This window comes from Tursiops truncatus, chromosome 12 (genome assembly GCF_011762595.2).
Source record: "Tursiops truncatus isolate mTurTru1 chromosome 12, mTurTru1.mat.Y, whole genome shotgun sequence".
Lineage (NCBI taxonomy): Eukaryota > Metazoa > Chordata > Mammalia > Artiodactyla > Delphinidae > Tursiops > Tursiops truncatus.
Genome location: NC_047045.1, coordinates 64,150,848 through 64,169,682, shown reverse-complemented (window position 1 = coordinate 64,169,682; position 18,835 = coordinate 64,150,848). Strand labels below are relative to the sequence as shown.

The window sequence follows — 18,835 nt, the reverse complement described above, 5'->3', positions numbered from 1 at the left end:
TCTACTTGAATAGATACTGAACAGATGTCAGCTATGCTCAGTTTTCCAAGAAATCTATTTCTAAATGGTTTTGATCTGAGAGGGATTTGTAATAATATATTCCTTCTACTTCAAAAATGAATCTATTTTAGGGTTTGAGAAGAATGTTATTTTTGTAATTTATTATTAATTAGAAAATTCATTAATACTTACTGATTTGATGGCCATCTTAGGAGCAGATTAAAACAAACCTTAGAATATTGAACTTTTAACTCTAATATAGCTAACAGTATGTTTTCCTTTATAATTGGTAAATTAACTTCAATACTCACTATTTCAAGTTGAGTTATAATGGAGCCTTCTGCATCACAACATTTAACATCTAATCTATTTTCTTTAAGATTATTCTCTGCTGGAGAGACCAGCAGAAGGATGTTGTTTTATATCATTTGCATTGGTTATAACAGTAGCTCAATATAGCAAATAATATATTGATATAAAGACTAGGAAACCATATCAAAATCAATTAAAGTTCAATATTTGAGTTCTCTGCTCTAAACTGTTGTAAATCTGATCCCTTCCTCTTGAAATAATACTTTTTTGTGATTTAGAAACTGCTTATAAATTTTTCTGGGATTTTATTATGTTGGTACCACGTCTGAATTTGGATGAGACCATTAAACTAAATAGTTTGTTTCTCTGACAACAGAACATCTTGTGCAAACAGATTAAGTTAGCAGGGCAGAGTCAGGGCACAGATGACTTGATGTGGTACCTAGGAATCTATAAATAAAAACAAACAAGGAAGAGCTTAGAGTGCTCTTCCAGAGGCTCGAGATAATAGGAATGTTGGTCAATATGTGAAAGCCACAATATTGCATTATACTTCAATTTTATCTTCACTTACATATTGAACCTATCTTTAAGCTGGATGGGAAAGTGAATTTTCTAATGAGTGATATAAAATATTTATCAAAGCTAAATCATAATAGAAGTTTTGACCATAAGCCAAATAGTTGAAGCATATCGTCTCTAAAGAAATACATATAGATTTATGTACATATTGTATTTATTGCTGAATATGAATAATGGAAGAATTGGTATTGACCTAGAATTTATTTCCAAAGTGTTCGGTTAAAGAGATCTGCATCTGAGCTGCTGACCTCCTCTTATAAGATTGGCACAAGATGTTGAGCTTTCTGTGTTGTAGTGCATTCCTGGATGTGAATGTCAAGGATATGTACACATTAGATCTCAAGTATAAATCATCTTGCAGAATAGTGGGGCTAGTTATGAAATGGGTTATTCTCTAACACATGGTAGTTAGCATCTATTAGGCATTAGCACTTACAAAGCCCTGCAACATTGGGGCTTTCACGTTATCTTTCACTTTACAGAGCAGGAACCTTGAGCTCTGTATGCGAGTGTTGTCTTCCTACTCTCAGGAAAGGGCAAAGCGTAGGATGTGAAGTCAGCTTTTCTGGCTAAGGTCCAAGGCCCTCTCTGTGCTGCCACAGCTGTCTGTGTGAACATGCTTGGTCCCTTGTTGGTGATTTCCTTATGCAAAGTATGTTCGTGTCTATTTTAGATTTATTTTGTTTATACAATGGAAGGGGCTAAGTCTTAGCAGTACAACTGTGAGATTACCAGAGTGTATGACAGAATGATAGACTCATGATTTAAGGTCATATACACAAATTCCATCCATTTTGTACGGCTTTTATCCCCCGAGTGGCCAAATAGCAGTTTTCCACAATTCGGGTTTGATGATTCCTAGGCTTATACTATTAATAGGCTTTTGAAATTGCAATTTAAAAACTGCAGTCCAATAAGATAATGAAGTTAAAAGCGGCTGTATTTTTCTTTTTAATATTACCTTTTAATAACAATATTCCTATTTAGGGATTTGGTTGTTTAGGAACAATCAAGGTAATACATTCGTTTAGTTCTTTTAAATGAATAAACTACATCAATATCTACTGATAACATGAATTTGATATCCATTCTTATGAAGAAAGACATCAAAATAATATTGTAAAATACGCCCTCTTTTTATTTTTATTTATTTATTTTTTTTGCGGTATGCGGGCCTCTCACTGTTGTGGCCTCTCCCATTACGGAGCACAGGCTCCAGACGCGCAGGCTCCGCGGCATGTGGGATCTTCCTGGACTGGGGCACGAACCCGTGTCCCCTGCATTGGCAGGCGGACTCTCAACCACTGCGCCACCAGGGAAACCCCAGCCCTCTTTTTAAAAAGGATACAATGGTATATATGTAGTAGATATATATAGTAAATATTATATATAATGTAGTATAATACTGTATATAATATATAATACTATGTTATATATATTTTTTTCTTCAAATGTATTTTCTAGGCATTCACCAAATTGTCAAGTGACTATTTCTGTATTATAGAATTGGAAGGGGAGTTTCTTCAGAGTTAAGAAACGCCAAGGAAAGGAACCTAGTTCATTTAGCAGAATTCTGTAAACAGGATATTTACATAGATTATTTTGATATATTTATTCAGTGAAGAAAATGGTTTCACATATCAGATTTTTTTGATGCATTTGAATCTTTATTCTACAACACAAGCAACATAAATACAATATCTTTTAAAATATTTTCTCTTTAGAATTTTCATTTTCACCTCAGATAAAATGTACACAAAATACACTTGCAAGCTTGCTTACAGGAACCTGTTAAACAACACAGATTATATCAAATCAAATAGTTATATCAACATATAAAGGATGGTGGTTTTCATTTTTGTTTTTTAAATTGACCAAACTGACTAAAAAAGAAGGCAAAACAAAAACTACTTCCTTGACAAGTCCTTTGGAGTAAACAAAATGCTTCAAGGCTCCTGGTGAATAGGGTTGCAGGGATGAGTTTTGCATTCTATGGATAAAATGGTATATGGACTCAAATCATTATGGCTATACCAAGCTTCATTTATTTATAATTTTCAGTGAAAACAAGTCTAGTCTTTGGCATAATACAAGAAAGGATAAAAGGACCCTTACCACCCATTGGCTTTACTTAGAGTGGGAGATGGTAGCAGGGGAACCGATTATAATGTAATTTATCTAAGTCTATTCCTCTTAGAACAGCAGGAAAATCATCTTGAATCAGTTTTTGGCATGATTAGGGCAATAAACTTCTTATTCTTGCCCCCATCCCCACCCATCCACTAAAAACAAATTAAGAAACAAAACCAAACAAAACCAGCCTTTCCCTCTAGGCACCTGCTCCTGCCCCGTTCATAGCATACCTGGAAATTCTACCACATGGTTTCAATTGAAGTGAAACCAAACATATCAAAAAGCATTAATCTTTGTCCAGTTTTACCTATTGTGTGGGAAACCAAGTTTTATTGGAGAGGACCACTTCCAACAAAAATTGGATGTAAGGAGAGAGGGAGGCACACGAAGTTGCCTGTACCTAGTCACGAGGCAGCCGTGGTGGCCACTGGTGGCTGGTAGAGCCAGGGCCGTGAGCTTCCCAACTTTAAGAGAAAACATACTTTACATGTTAGTTTAAAAGACTGGCTTTTGGATTCCTTCCTCCCCTTTTTGGCACCAGCTGGTAAAACAAAAATAAATGATTACTAGAGATTAATTTTTAAAATTTAATTCAACATCCGTTATTATTAAAAAAACGAAACGCACACATCATTTCCAAAAATGATTAGGGGAAATGAAGCTGCAGTAGAAAAGCTTCAATTATTCCTGTCTACAGAGGCAAGGACTTGAATCCTTGACATCATTAACACTGGTGTGCTTTCTCATCTCACTAATTCTAGTAAATATAGTCATTACTTTCTACTTATATAACAGTTTAAATAATGTCAGGATACTTACACAGAAGTCTTTAGAGAAACTTACTGAATCAATAAAAATTTTGTGTCATTAGTATATATACAAGGGAGATGATTTTGAGGTACTCAATTTTTTTTCTCTTGAATTATTACCTCTGTGGTCCTTATTTTGTTTAACGGAAAAAGAATTTCCAAAACTAATTAACTGAATAAAGAGTTAAGAGATAAACTAAGGCCCCATCTATATTTAACATGATTTCACTGTATTCCCAAAGCATACTGATGCGCTTTCACATTTTTCTCCTCATTTGGAAAATGAGATAATGAATATGGTCTTGATTGTGTAGCTACATGCACAACACAACATATGTAATGAAAAGTCCTTAAAACAGGCACATGTGCTGCTCAAAAGGGAGTTGGTTCCACTTGCAAATTCTCGTGAAGCCATTTGGTAGACTCTTTACAGATATGTAGGAAATTAAAATATTAATTTACACCAGACAGTTAAGTGAAAGATGAAGACACATCAAGTAGTATAGTCCATCTTGATGTGCTGGTATTCTGGTGACTAATGAGGGATATAAAACTACTGGCAAGCGAGCAACTACTCAAAAATTTCTGGAAGCCAGGAGCCAAGGTTGTGATGGAATCAACATGGAAACATCTCATCAAAACTATGGACAGAAGAAATTAAAACACTACATACTTTAAAATCACCTTCAGTACAAGTCAAAAAGTCAACATGATACAAAAGGTCATCCATAGAGTTAATGTTTCTAAATACAAAGACGAGAAGCTTACATTGATCTCACTGTTCCATAGAACTTATACATTCATTGTCTTCTACCTTGTAAAAATCAATTGTTGGCATAATAATAAATAATAAACCTGGAAACTGGGAAGACTGAACAGCAGTGCTGTAGAGAATCCAATTCCAAGTTGTCTGCCCAAGGTGAAGTTCGGTTTTTCTCTAGTGCTTGATAAGTCAGGCTGATCTTAAAGGGAGTAGTTAGAAATTTTTTCCAGGTATTGGACCTCAAAGTGTGGTCCCCAGACCAGCAGCACTGGCCTCATCTGGGAACTTGTTAGAAATGCAAATTTCTAGGCCTACTGAATCAGATACTCTGGGCTCTGGACCGGCAATCTGTGCCTTAACAAGACCTCCAGGTGACTCTGATATGTGCTAAAGTTTGACAACAACTGTTCTAACGTCAAAAGATATGAGACGACCACTACTTGAACGTTCAGGATAGGAATTAACAGTACAAACAATTTTTGGTAGTTGAAAAGGCTGGAAGGACTGTAATTGGATGGAATTCAGCAGAAGTTGACTGCAGTTTGTGTCACTAAGATGGCCAGCTAGCTAGTCTCTCCTCCCTAGACCCCCCCTTGCATTATCACACAAAGATAGAGGGGAAAGGTTTTGGATGGTGCTAGCTGTGTGGTAGTGGGTTTTTCTTCAATTGATAAGTACTGCCCCTCTTTACAAGGAAATTAGGCATTGTTCTCAAGTAAGTTTCTCCTACATTATCCCAGGGGATGATTTTTTTTTTTTTAGTCTATCTTCCCTGAAGTAATAATTGTATTTTGGAAATCTGAATGGTGTTCTAATCCAAAACCTTAATTATTAGTTACTTCCACATCAAATACAAATATTACAATACAGCCAGAGGAAAGGGATCTCACGAAAGACAGAGACAACATTTTCTAGATTGCTGCACTCGTGAAGGAGGAGAGCACATTTTTTTTGGATGAGGCATAATTATAAATGACTTCTTTACCCAATTTCATAAATCTTGCCATAAACAAGCTCATATATTCAATAAAAAGTGCTTAAAAATAGTCTTGCTTTTTTAAGGCCACACTAAATCTTCCTAAATGGTACCCAAGCAGATGTAAGTTTTGTCATTCACTTACTGCATTATGTTGGATTTTTCCTTCTGCCTGTTTCCTTGTCTACAAGGCAAGTATATTTAGGTGTCATGGCACGTGGTTACTCTGCATATTGACCTGATGCCCTCAGTACCTGAATTTTTAAGCAATCTTGTGTTGCTGCTTCTTCAGAGAATGTGCATTTTGAAAAATGGTCATTTATTTTGCATATTCCCAAAGTTTGATGATGACCTACAATTCAGTCCTATATACTTCCAGGGGAAGCAAGTAGAGAGGCACTGTTGGCTACAGGACACTTTATTCTGAGTGATTAAATGGTAATTGGTAAAGGTCAACAAATTGTTGCTGTCATTCCAGACACAGACTGTCATGTTTTTCCACATAATAGCTGGCCATGGACAATATTATTCCATCATGTCCACCTAATTTGGTGAGTTTCCTAAATTACCACTGAGGATCTGCTTTAAGATTAGATTTTGTTTTCTTTATTTTCAAACATAAAAATATTATGTTATATATGACCTTACTATGCCTAAACACTATCTTTTTCTTTTAACCCTATTGAAAAATCCCCATAACATTATAGATAGGGACATCAATGTAATATCTTCAACTCATTTTAACTGTTTAATTCCTTGAAACACTGAAGTGTTTACACTGTGCACTTAGACATGGTGTTGTACAGAGCCTGGCCTTTGAACTCAGGAACATCTCTTTTGCAACCAACTTTGCCATTTACGGGTTATCTTGGGCAAGTTTCTGAACCTCTCTGGGTCTGCATCCTCATCTGAAAAAATGAGGACAACAATACCTGTTTCACAGTGTTATTGTGGGAATTAAATATGGTAAAAGTAGGTAAAGGTCCACGTTCTCAGAGGCACTCAATGATGTTACCTCCCCCCACTGCTGTTTGTAACCTCTTGCTATTGTTATCAGCTCCAAACAGAGGTCTTCATTTTTTATTTATTTATTTATTTTTTGCGGGACGCGGGCCTCTCACTGTTGTGGCCTCTCCCGTTGCGGAGCACAGGCTCCGGACGCGCAGGCTCAGCGGCCATGGCTCACGGGCCCAGCCGCTCTGCGGCATGTGGGATCTTCCCGGACTGGGGTACGAACCCGTGTCCCCTGCATAGGCAGGCGGACTCTCAACCACTGTGCCACCAGGGAAGCCCCAGAGGTCTTCGTTTTGCTTAGTTTGATGGGACTGACACAAATGGATTTTTCTTTCTGAGAAAGAAAACTTTCCTACATAAGCAGTACTATGATGTATTTGGGGAAGTCAAAAATATCTATTACTATAATTGCATTACCTTCTTATAGTTAAGGCTATTTGACTCTCAACTGACTCTGTATAATCCCTCTCCTTGGAACAACAAGAACAGCAACAACAAAGCCTACTGATCGCTGTACCAAGAAGTTTCAATTTAAAGGTACTTTGGAATTATGATAACATTTGGTCATGTTTGATTTAGTCTGAGCTGTTTTATATGTTAGCATCTGCCTTGGTCATTAAACAGCCTAAAAGTGGTAAAAGTTGCCCTAGTTTTGTATTGATGGAGAAGACAGGAAAATAATCGTAAGGGGAGAGATGACAAGAGGGTGTAAAGAGACAGCCTAAGCATCTGTCAAAGCTGATCAGGAGATGCAAGAGGTAGGAGAGATCCTATGAACAATTTATTAGCCCTCCATCAAATCTAAGTCCTCCTATGGCAAGGAGACATCTGTTGCAGAGTGTGGTGTACTTGGCTGGGCTATTCAGTCAGGAATTCTTTTGCACTTTGAGTTTTCTAGCGTGCTTCCTCACTTTGGAAAAGATGAACACTACCAAAATATTAGAAAAAGAATAAATCTCAACCAGAGGGTAACACACTTTTGGCAGTAAATACAGGCAACTAAAAGCAATAAAAATCTTATTCTGCTTAGATCTGAAAATATATGGTAATAGCCGTTGTAACTACAAAGGCTTGTCTTGACCTTGGTCTTTCAGAGACCATGGGAGGGAATGAAAGAAGAGATGGGGAAAGGCAGAAATGGAGACACCAGGAAGAGTGAGGGACTGATGGGGCAGTGTGGGGAGGGACCACTCATCTACTAAGGGTTTTTACATATGTCCCTTTCTTCTTCACCCCTGGGAAGATCTGACTAACTTCTCTATGACCTGAAGTGTACTATTCCTCGGAGATTATTTGCATCAAGCCATGTCCTTTTTGAAAACTGCAAACACCTCTGAGAAGTATTACTGTGACTTAGCTAATTTTCCAGCTGAAATCTGACATGGATGTGATGCACAGTGTGTTGGGAATGGAGGTGGGTTGAAGACTGCTGTGGGCCGGAGGGGTGGTCTACAGAAAAAATGACGGGAAGGGACCAAAACCCTCTGACAAAATTGTAGGTAAAGAATGATGTACATCCTCTCATCTTTTATTCTTGGGACCCATAATTAGGCTGGTACTAGAGCAGTGTTTGAATACAGAATGGGGTAAACTTGTTTTCATAAGCTAGCCATGAATCCCACAATAGAGAATCTGTCAAGACGATGAATTCTGACTTCTAAACGGTTAACAACTTCCAGGACATGACCTTCATGAATTGAGACTGGCTTCCTTTGAATTTTTATACTTTATAAAAAGTTGCCAGATATAAACATTTTGTAATTACTCTGATTTGATAATACTCTGCTTTGTTGAAGCTCCCCCCACCCCCGTAAACTGCGGAATACTCAGAAGCTCACAAGGAAATGAACCTTAGATGAGCTACAAAAAGAAGCAAAACAACAACGGTGTACTGCTTTTGTTAAAAAAAAAAAAAAAAAAAGTATCTACCCAACTTTCAATTCTACTTACAAAATATAAAAAAAAAATCTAAAGTATAGAACACAACTTATTGCTATCCCAACGATTCATTGCTTGTTAACATCAAATTGTTGATCTGTTTCTAAACTTGCATTATTGTCTAATGAGCAAAAACTGAAGGCAAAGAGTGTTCTGTGGAACTGGAAAAACATCTTCTGAATTCTGTGGTGATCTCCAGATGGCATAGCGAATGATAAGGTTCCTTCTTTTAGATTGCCTAAATAAATCAGGGAACCCTGTCTTCCTCTTAACCTTGTAGATAGTTATATATTCCCAAGGAAGACAAAGTTTACAAATACCAGCACTGAATAAAGCTGTCAGTTTTAAATCCTTACTTCCACCCTTAAGAGTTGATGTTTTAGGGACAATATTCTCAATTACGAATAATTTTTAGAAGCTGGGAAAATTAAAACATATCTCTTAGCAACTAACTCTTTAGAATGTGTGTGAGTGGGTTTGAGGAGTTTTAATCACTATTATAATTTAAGAAATATTAAATATACTGTAAATAATAAGATAAAGATTTCAAATTAATTTCCTAGTAATAATTAGGAAAATAAATATCTGGTTAAAATATGCTTGAATTAAAAGACCTCAAACAGAGGGCAAATCTACTTGCCAGAGAGGAGAAATATTTTAAACTGAAAAACTTCATTTCCTAAACTTCATTCTGTGTCCTTTTCTCCTGTAGTTTTATTTTCTTCTGAGACTAGAGTGTGTATGAACGATACCATAATTTCATACGATTGTTGTTTAATATTTTCAGATTTAAAATGATTTCATCATCACCTCCTTTCCCACCCCTTCCAGCTGTCTCCCTAACCCCACACTTCCTGCTCCCTTCCCTGAGAAGTCTGTTCATTGGACGGTGAATTCTTGAGTTCCTTTCTTCCAAGGGTGTTGATATAAAATGAGCTGTTTTGTTTTCTTAAAGACAAAATGTTATACCTTATGTTCAGATAATTGTGGAGCATAGAAATGTGTGTGCAACAAGGAACTAAGGCACCATTTTTTCTTTCCCTTTTCATTTTTGCCTTGGGAACAAAAGCAAAGACTATTGGGACAGTCAGGGTGGCCGGTCTTAAGTCATTTGGCGCTATCTGTATCAGCCAATACCACTGAGTACTATGTGTCAAAGGCTGCCATGCCACAGACTTAAAGTCCTGCCATGAAAGAATTTCCTTCCTTTAGAAGTAGGGAAGTGAAGGCACAGTAGTACCTTACATGAGGAAGTTGGCAAATACCAACCAGAAAATCTTGACAACTTAGGAACAATTTTGAAATGTTCTGGAATATTTTAAAGATTATGACACCCAAGAATACATTTTTCCAACTGTTTTCTTCCCTGCCGAACTCATAATCATAATATAAATCTTCCTCCAATTAATCACGTCTGGTACTTCCTCCAATTAATCATGTCTGGTAATCATGTCTGTGTGTACATCAGCTTGACTTACCAGCAGATATTTCTTTAGCTATTGCATTTTTTAAAATGATGGATCGTCCGGGTTCAATCCCTGGTCGGGGAACTAGATCCTGCAGGCATGCTGCAACTAAGACCCGGTGGAGTAGTAAATGACCGATGTAGTTATAAATAAATAAATAAAATGATGGATCAATGTAATGTTTTCAAAGGAGTGGCCCTTGAAAGTGACTCATTTGGGGACAATATTGCAGGCAAAGGCATTGGGAAATAAGATTTAGAAACGTGTCCAGGAATATAGAGTCTTCTGAAATTATGTGCAAATTTAGAGTTTCACTTGTGTCATCCAGATACAACCTTAGTATCCAGAACGGCCCCAGTGCTGATTAGTTAGGGAGCAACTGGGTGTTCTCTGAGTCGCGGGGGCTGGTGGGGGGGAAATGCTATCAGCTGGACTGGCAGACATACTCTAAACCCTCCTGGTGTATCCCCTTGGGAATGGAATGTGAGTCTCCTACACAATGATGTCATAGACACGGCCCACTCTGCCGAGCCATTCTCTCACAGCCTGGCGAACTCTGATGTCAGTCACGTGACAGGTCAGCTGGCTGATGCATGGGAACACTGCTGGCTGGAGCGCTGTGAAGGTCTGGTCCGGAAGGATCTGAATCTGATTGAGAACTGTTAGCACCATGTTGGTCCATGCCTAAGAGAAAGGGATTAAGAGAATTAGCAGTTTTCTCCAGCAGTTTCATTTGTACTCAAGTGTGGCTAATATGCAAATGAGTTTTCTCAGGCTTTAGGCTTCAATAAATGTAGTCTTTACTAATTTAATGCACTTATAATAAAACATCAGTTTAAGTTCATATATATATATATATATAAGGACTAGCAGAGACTCATTTCACATTAGGAATACATTATTTCCAGCTTTTACAAAATACAAAAATCTTACTCCTCAGATTTTTAAAAACTCTCTTGCCTTCTCATGATGAGATTTTCATAGGCCATGTGACATTTTTAATCAGCAGTCTCTCTAATGTCTAGAAAACTTGGAATAGGTCTACCTTAATTTAGGGTAACTTTTGAAATCATAAGCAAATCTCCAAGACGTGAAAAAGCAATTAAGATTTGTTATTTGTCAAGCAGGTCATCTGTTAAAGAATAACCTTACATCTCAGTTTGACTGGATACTTTTACAAATACAGTCTAAGATGATTTTTGTGGATTCTGAACTATGAAGTTTAGTTCTATGTTCAAGATACATCAGAGGAAAAAAGTATCTTGCAAGATTCATACTAATTCCAAGTTTATGTTCATTCTAAGAATACATTCCTGTATAGGTCCACAGAATCCTAGGGCCCAAGAGCTCCTATCTTACTATGCCTACAACAGGAATCTACAACTTAAAATAAACGTCCAGATGACTTTTAAAGGGCTCTCCATGAGTTTAGATCCTTCTGTCTTTTCCCATCTCATCTTTTCTTAAATTGAACGAAACAGTGCCCCTCTTCTTTACTTCTCAAGCTCATTTTTGGGAGGTACCATAGAATTGCAAATATTAATTATATAAAGGGATAGGAACACTCTGAAAATGAGAATTTTTATGTGCTCAGGACGGGCTAGAAAAACAATTCATTGGAATAACCACATAATATGCACTTTGCCTTTTCCCTTTACATAATTCTTCATAACTACAGAATTGCTTCAGGGCTATCTTCAAATGACTAACTGGCATTGAGTCCTGGGTTTAAGTCCATCCATTTTCTAAGCTTTGGCGTCATCTTATTTACACAGGTGGGTTCCTAATTCTCAGTAGTATCTGTTATGACCCATAGAAACAATTCCTGAAATTATGAGAATACAATTTCAGTTTCACAAGGATGTACTGATGGATCCTATGTCTTAGGGGCAGGCAGTCCCCTGACTGTGGAGGATCATAACGTGTCTGAGTGCTCCCTGAGGGGCACAGGTGCGTCACTGGTACCCAGCTTCCCTCCTGCATGGCCGGCTGTGGACCCTTGCATCCTCCGGTGGGGGGCGGGTACCCACCTGGATCTGGGCTTCGGCGTCCCTTGCAGAGACACTCCGGGAGCTGCCGGTGGAGCCCGAGCGGGGCCTCTTCTCCTGGCGCAGCAGCTCGGGGCCAGCGCTGAAGGAGTGCCGCATCTGCCCCTGGTCCATCAGGTGCTGGGGCCGCTGGAGCAGCGGGGAGCCTTGGCCCCTGGGCCCCAGTGGCTCTCCCTTCTTCTCCACCTTGACCTCTTTGGGGAAGGTGGGCAGGTTATGCTGTTGTTTCCTCTTCTTGTACTCGGTCATCAGCTTTGAGATGGTCTTGTCGGCTGCCATGGTGTAGATTTTGTTGCCGGCGTTCTCCCACCACTCCTTCTTGCGGCTGGGGTCCTTCTTCTCTACCTTGGGGCTCGGGGGCAGCAGCAGCATTTCCCCGCTGGTCCCCCTCAGGCTCGGCGGCTCGCCCGCGTGATCGCGGGTCTGACTGCGGTCATCCTCGGAAGGTGTGTCTTTCCCCGAGAAGCCCCCAGTGGACGGGGTGGATGACCCCGACTGGAAGGAGGGAAGGATGAAGAAAGGGTCGCTCTTGAAGATCGGTGCCTCCTCCATACTGTTTTCCAGGTCCAAGTGCATCTGGATGTAGTTATTACACAGCTCCATGCACAGCTTGTGAAGTCTCTTGACCAGCCACACCCAGTCCGCGTTGCTGATGGGCTGGACACTGAGGGAGGGCATCCGAGCCCTCCACTGCCTCTTCTCCTTGCCTCTAGGGGGGCTCACCTGGGCTGTCTCCTCAAAAATGTCTTCATCTTCTGATGAACACTGCTGGGAGGAATCTGTGCTCCTCTCATCGTCCTCAAAAAGGACCTTCTTCACTTGCTCAGCAGTGATGGTTTCCTGGTTGCTGAGAACAGCACACACCAGTGCGTGGAAATAAATGTTAAAACTCATGGCAGACTGGCGGTAGAGGTTGGCAGCGCCCCCGATGCCAGACACTTTCTTCAGCAGGCACTTCAACCCAGGGCTGGTGTCAAACTCTCTGGCCGTCCTGTAGGAGTCCAACAGCAGGTCAAAGATGACGGCCAAGTTCTGCATGGAGATGTATCTGAGGAAGCCAGCCAGCTTGGTTTCTGGCACTTGGATCTTCTCCTCCCCAGGAGAGGGGCCTTTGACAAACTCTTCTAACAAGATATCATATAAGTTCTGGAGTAACACTTGATGGGATAGTAAACTCACCACAATTTCCCTGAAGGAAACACTTCAAATGAAAAGAAAGGCATTGATTAGTAGCCAGCTGCCTTATATGAGTTACCTTAAAGCAATTCAGACCTTACACAAACAGAATGACTAGGCAAAATTACAAACTAAACTACTTGTATTTTAATGTCTTTCTTCAAAAAGGACACATTTCTTGGGGCATTACAAGGTGACAATTTTAATCATGATTAATGGAATTCATGACACTTTTAAAATCTGGGAGCTATAGAATTAATATTATGATATTGAGTTAACGATTCTCAACAAGACTTAGGAAACAAATAGAACAATTTTATTAAAAAATCTTTAACGTAGACACAATTATGTTATATGACCTGTTTTCTTTCATAGTTATGAGTAATAAAACAAATCAAGAAAGTAACAATTTCTGTTGAGTTATAGTAATTTTAATTGGCCTTTTTCCAACCCTTTGCCATTTTTCCTTAAACCCAATGCTTTTACTATTTTTTTAAGTGATGGTTGAGGAATTTTTAATAAACAGAAAAATTAATATATAATAATTAACATTATGCTTGGACATTTGAGTTCATTTTGTTTCCCGAGTTTCACTTTTTCCTGCATATCTAGGAATGAAGTCTTTATTTCACTAAGATAGGCTTAAGAGCTTAAAGTCTCTCTTCTGCTGGTTATCTAGGGAATCCAAGAAATAGCTAATTGCAAGATTTCACGTTATTCTTTAACTGGTTGCATCATTTTATCTTGTGCAAGGATAGCCTCTGAAAGTACAAAGTCAGGATGTGACAGCACGTTGTATAACATACCCAGACAAAGGCAATATTCCATATAGGCTTGGGGGAAGAGAGAGGAAGAAGGAAGTATTCACTGGTCTGCACATTCCAGATATAGGAATTCTGACTACAGCTGTCAAGTGTGTCAACTCTGCTAAGACACCTAGCTATGAGAATACCTGGAGAGATTTTTTTTTTAATTTAGAGTATAGTTGATTAACAATGTTGTGTGAGTTTCAGGTGCACAGAGAGTGATTCAGTTATACATATACATGTATCTATTCTTTTTCAAATTCTTTTCCCATTTAGGTTATTACAGAGTATTGAGCAGAGTTCCTTCCCTGTGTTACACAGGTCCTTGTTGGTTATCTATTTTAAATATAGCAGTGTGTACCAGTCAATCCCAAATTCCCAATCTATCCCTCCCCTCCATACTTCCCCTCTGGTAACCATAAGTTCATTCACTAAATCTGTGAGTCTGTCTCTGCTTTGTAAATAAGTTTGTTTGTATCATTTTTTCTGGATTCCGCATATAAGCGATATCATGTGATATTTGTCTTTCTTTGTCTGACTCACTTCACTTAGTATGATAATCTCTAGGTCCATCCGTGTTGCTGCAAGTGGCATTATTTCATTCTTTTTAACGGCTGAGTAATATTCCATTGTATATATGTACCACATCTTCTTTATCCATTCATTTGTCAATGCACAGATGAATGTTTCCATGTCTTGGCTATTGTAAACAGCGCTGCAATGAACAATGGGGTGCATGTATCCTTTCGAACCATTTTTCCCTGGATATATGCCCAGGAGTGGGATTGCTGGATCATATTGCTGGATCATAGCTCTGTTTTCAGTTTCTTAAGGAACATCCATACTGTTCTCCGTAGTGGCTGTACCAATTTATATTCCCACCAACAGTGTAGGAGGGTTCCCTTTTCTCCACACCCTCTCCAGCATTTATTGTTTGTAGACTTTTTGATAATGGCCATTCTGACGGGTGTGAGGTGATAACTCATTGTAGGCTTGATTTGCATTTCTCTAATTAGAGATCTTGAGCACCTTTTCATGTGCTTCCTGGCCATCTGTATGCCTTCTTTGGAGAAATGTCTATTTAGGTGTTCTGCCCATTTTATGATTGAGATGTTTGTTTTTTTCAATATTGAGCCGCATGAGCTGTTTGTAAATTTTGGAGATTAATCCCTTGTTGGTCGCATTGTTTGCAAATATTTTCTCCCATTCTGTAGGTTGTCCTTTTGTTTATGGTCTCCTTTGCTGTGCAAAATCTTTTGAGCTTAATTAGGTCCCATTTGTTTATTTGCTGCAATTTCTGTCAAAGAGTGTTCTGCCTGTATCTTCCTCTAAGAGTTTTATAATATCTGGTCTTAGATTTAGGTCTTTATTCCATTTTGAGTTTATTTTTGTGTATGGTGTTAAAGAATGTTCTAATTTCATTTTTTTACATGTAGCTGTCCAGTTTCCCCAGCACCATTTCTTGAAGAGATTTTGTTTTCTCAATTATATAGTCTTGCCTCCTTTGTTGTAGACTAATTGACTATAGTTGTGTGGGTTTGTTTCTGAGCTTTCTATCCTGTTCTGTTGATCTATATTTCTGTTTTTGTGCCAGTACCATACTGTTTTGATGACTGTAGCTTTGTAGTATAGTCTGAAGTCTGGGAGCCTGATTCCTGCAGCTCTGTTTATCTTTCTCAAGATTGCTTTGGGGCTTCCCTGGTGGTGCAGTGGTTAAGAATCCACCTGCCAATGCAGGGGACACAGGTTCGAGCCCTGGTCCGGGAAGATCCCACATGCCGTGAAGCAACTAAGCCCATGTGCCACAACTACTGAGCCTGCGCTCTAGAGCCTGCGAGCCACAACTACTGAAGCCCATGTGCCTAGAGCCCGTGCTCTGCAACAAGAGAAGCCACTGCAAAGAGAAGCCTGTGCACTGCAATGAAGAGTAGTCCCCGCTCTCAGCAGGAGACTGAAAAAACCCGTGTAGTCCCCGCTCTCAGCAGGGGACTAAAAAACCCGTGTGCAGCAGTAAAGACCCAATGCAGCCAAAAATTAAATAAATGAATAAATTAATTAAAGAAAAAGATTGCTTTGGCTATTTGGGGTCTGTTGTGTGTCTATACAAATTTTAAATGTTTTTGTTCTAGTCCTATGAAAAATGCCATTGGTAATCCGATAGGGATCGCACTGAATCTGTAGATTGCCTTGGGTAGTAGAGTCATTTTGACACTATTGATTCTTCCAATCCAAGAGCATGGTATATCTTTCAAACTGTTTGTGTCATCTTCAATTTCTTTCATCAGTGTCATAGTTTTCAGAGTACAGGTCCTTTGCCTTCTTAGGTAGGTTTATTCCTAAGTATTTTATTCTTTTTGATGTGATGGTAAGTGGGATTGTTTCTTTAATTTCGCTTTCTGACTGTTCGTTGTTAGTGTACAGAAATGCAACAGATTTCTCTGTATTTATTTTGTATCCTGCAACTTTACCAATCTCATTGATGAGCTCTAGTAGTTTTCTGGTGTCATCTTTAGGATTTTCTGTGTATAGTATCATGTTATCTGCAATCAGTGGCAGTTTTACTTCTTTTTTCCAATTTGGATTCCCTTTATTTCTTTTTCCTCTCTGATTGCTGTGGCTAGGACTTCCAAAATTATGTTGAATAAAAGTGATGAGAGAGGACATCCTTGTCCTGATCTTACAGGAAATGGTTTCAGTTTTTCACTGTTGGGTATGATTTTAGCAGTAGGTTTGTCATATATGGCCTTTACTATGTTGAGGTATGTTCCCTCTATACCCACTTTCTGGAGATTTTAAAAATCATAAATGGGTATTGAATTTTGTCAAAATCTTTTTATGCATCTATTGAGATGATCATATAGTTTTTATTCTTCAATTTGTTGATGCGGTGTATCACACTGATTGATTTGCGGATATTGAAAAACCCTTGTATCCCTGGGATAAATCCCACTTGATCATGGTGTATGATCCTTTTAATGTATTGTTGGATTTGGTGTGCTAGTATTTTGTGGAGGATTTTTGCATCTATGTTCATCAGTGATATTGGCCTTTAATTTTCTTTTTTTGTTGTTGTATCTTTGTCTGGTTTTCGTATCAGGGTGATGGTGGCCTCATTGAATGAGGTTGGGAGTGTTCCTTCCTCTGCAATTTTTTGGAAGAGTTTGAGAACGATGGGTGTTAGCTCTTCTCTAAATATTTGGTAGAATTCACCTGTGAAGCCATCTGGCCCTCGTATTTTGTTGGGAGTTTTTTTGTTTGTTTGTTTGTTTTTTGCGGTATGCGGGCCTCTCACTGTTGCGGCCTCTCCCGTTGCGGAGCACAGGCTCTGGACGCGCAGGCTCAGTGGCCATGGCTCACGGGCCCAGCCGCTCTGTGGCATGTGGGATCTTCCTGGACCGGGTCACGAACCCATGTCTCCTGCATTGGCCGGCAGACTCTCAACCACTGCGCCACCAGGGAAGCCCCATTGTTGGGAGTATTTTAATCACAGTTTTAATTTCAGTACTTGTGATTCATCTTTTCATATTTTCTATTTCTTCCTGGTTCAGTCTTGGGAGATTGTACCTTTATAAGAATTTGTCCATTTCTTCCAGGTTGTCCATTTTATTGGCATATAGTTGCTTATAATAGTCTCTTATGGTCCTTTGTATTTCTGTGGTATCTGTTGTAACTTCTCCTTTTTCACTTCTAATTTTATTGACTTGAGCTCTCTTCCCTCTTTCTTGATGAGTCTGGCTAAAGGTTTATCAAATTTTTTTTTAGAAGATATTGCGGGTAGGAGTTTATTAATTTATTTAGTTTTGCTGTGTTGCATCTTCGTTTCTGTGTGAGGGCTTTCTCTAGTTGTGGCAAGCAGGGGCCACTCTTCATCGCGGTGCACGGGCCTCTCACTATTGGCGGCCTCTCTTGTTGTGGAGCACAGGCTCCAGACGCACAGGCTCAGTAGTTGTGGCTCACGGGCCCAGTTGCTCTGTGGCATGTGGGATCCTCCCGGACTAGGGCTCAAACCCGTGTCCCCTGCATTAGCAGGCAGATTCTCAACCGCTGCGCCACCAGGGAAGCCCTATCAAACTTTTTTATCTTCTGAAAGAACCAGCTTTTACTTTCATTTTTTTTATTGTTTTCTTTGTATCTCATTTATTTCTGCTCTGATGTTTATGGTGTCTTTCCTTCTACTAACTTTGGGGTTTTTTTTTTTTGTTGTTTCTCTAGGTGCTTTAAGTGTAAGGTTAGGTGGTTTATTTGAGATTTTTCTTGTTTCCTGACGTAAGATTGTATTGCTATAAACTTCCCTGTTAGAACTTGTTTTGCTGCATCCCATAGGTTTTAGATTATCATGCTTTCATTTTCATTCGTCTCTAGGTCTTTTTTGATTTCCTCTTTGATTTCTTCAGTGATCCATTTGTTGTTTAGTAGCATATTGTTTAGCCTCTATGTGTTTGTGTTTTTTACAGTTTTCTTCTTGTAGTTGATTTCTAATCTCATAGCATTGTGGTCGGAAAAGATGCTTGATATGATTTCAATTTTCTTAAATTTACCAAGGCTCTCTTTGTGGCCCAGCATGTGATCAATCCTGGAGAATGTTCCATGTGCACTTGAAAAGAATGTGCATTCTGCTGCTTTTGGATGGAATGCTCTATAAATATTAGTTAAATCCTTGTGGTTTAATGTGTCATTTGAAGCCTGTGTTTCCTTATTTATTTTCTGTCTGGATGATCTGTCCATCAATGTAAGTGGGATGTTAAAGTCCCCCACTATTATTATGTTACTGTTGATTTCTCTTATGGCTGTTAGGAGCACCTCAATATATAA

General features: G+C 38.9%; 1 protein-coding gene across 2 annotated transcripts in view; it reads right to left on the bottom strand.

Moving 5' to 3' along the window:
• Nucleotides 1–2,028: 2,028 nt before the first annotated feature.
• ARFGEF3 (ARFGEF family member 3) overlaps nucleotides 2,029–18,835 on the bottom strand; it is a 191,558-nt gene continuing 174,751 nt past the window's right edge. For both annotated transcript variants that reach the window (XM_033867776.2, XM_073789656.1), the window contains 2 exons: nucleotides 12,024–13,242; nucleotides 2,029–10,677 (listed from right to left, as the gene is read on the bottom strand). In XM_033867776.2, coding sequence (XP_033723667.1) covers nucleotides 10,486–10,677; nucleotides 12,024–13,242 — 1,411 coding nt within the window. In that variant the 3' untranslated portion in view covers nucleotides 2,029–10,485. The remainder of the gene's footprint in view (nucleotides 10,678–12,023; nucleotides 13,243–18,835) is intronic.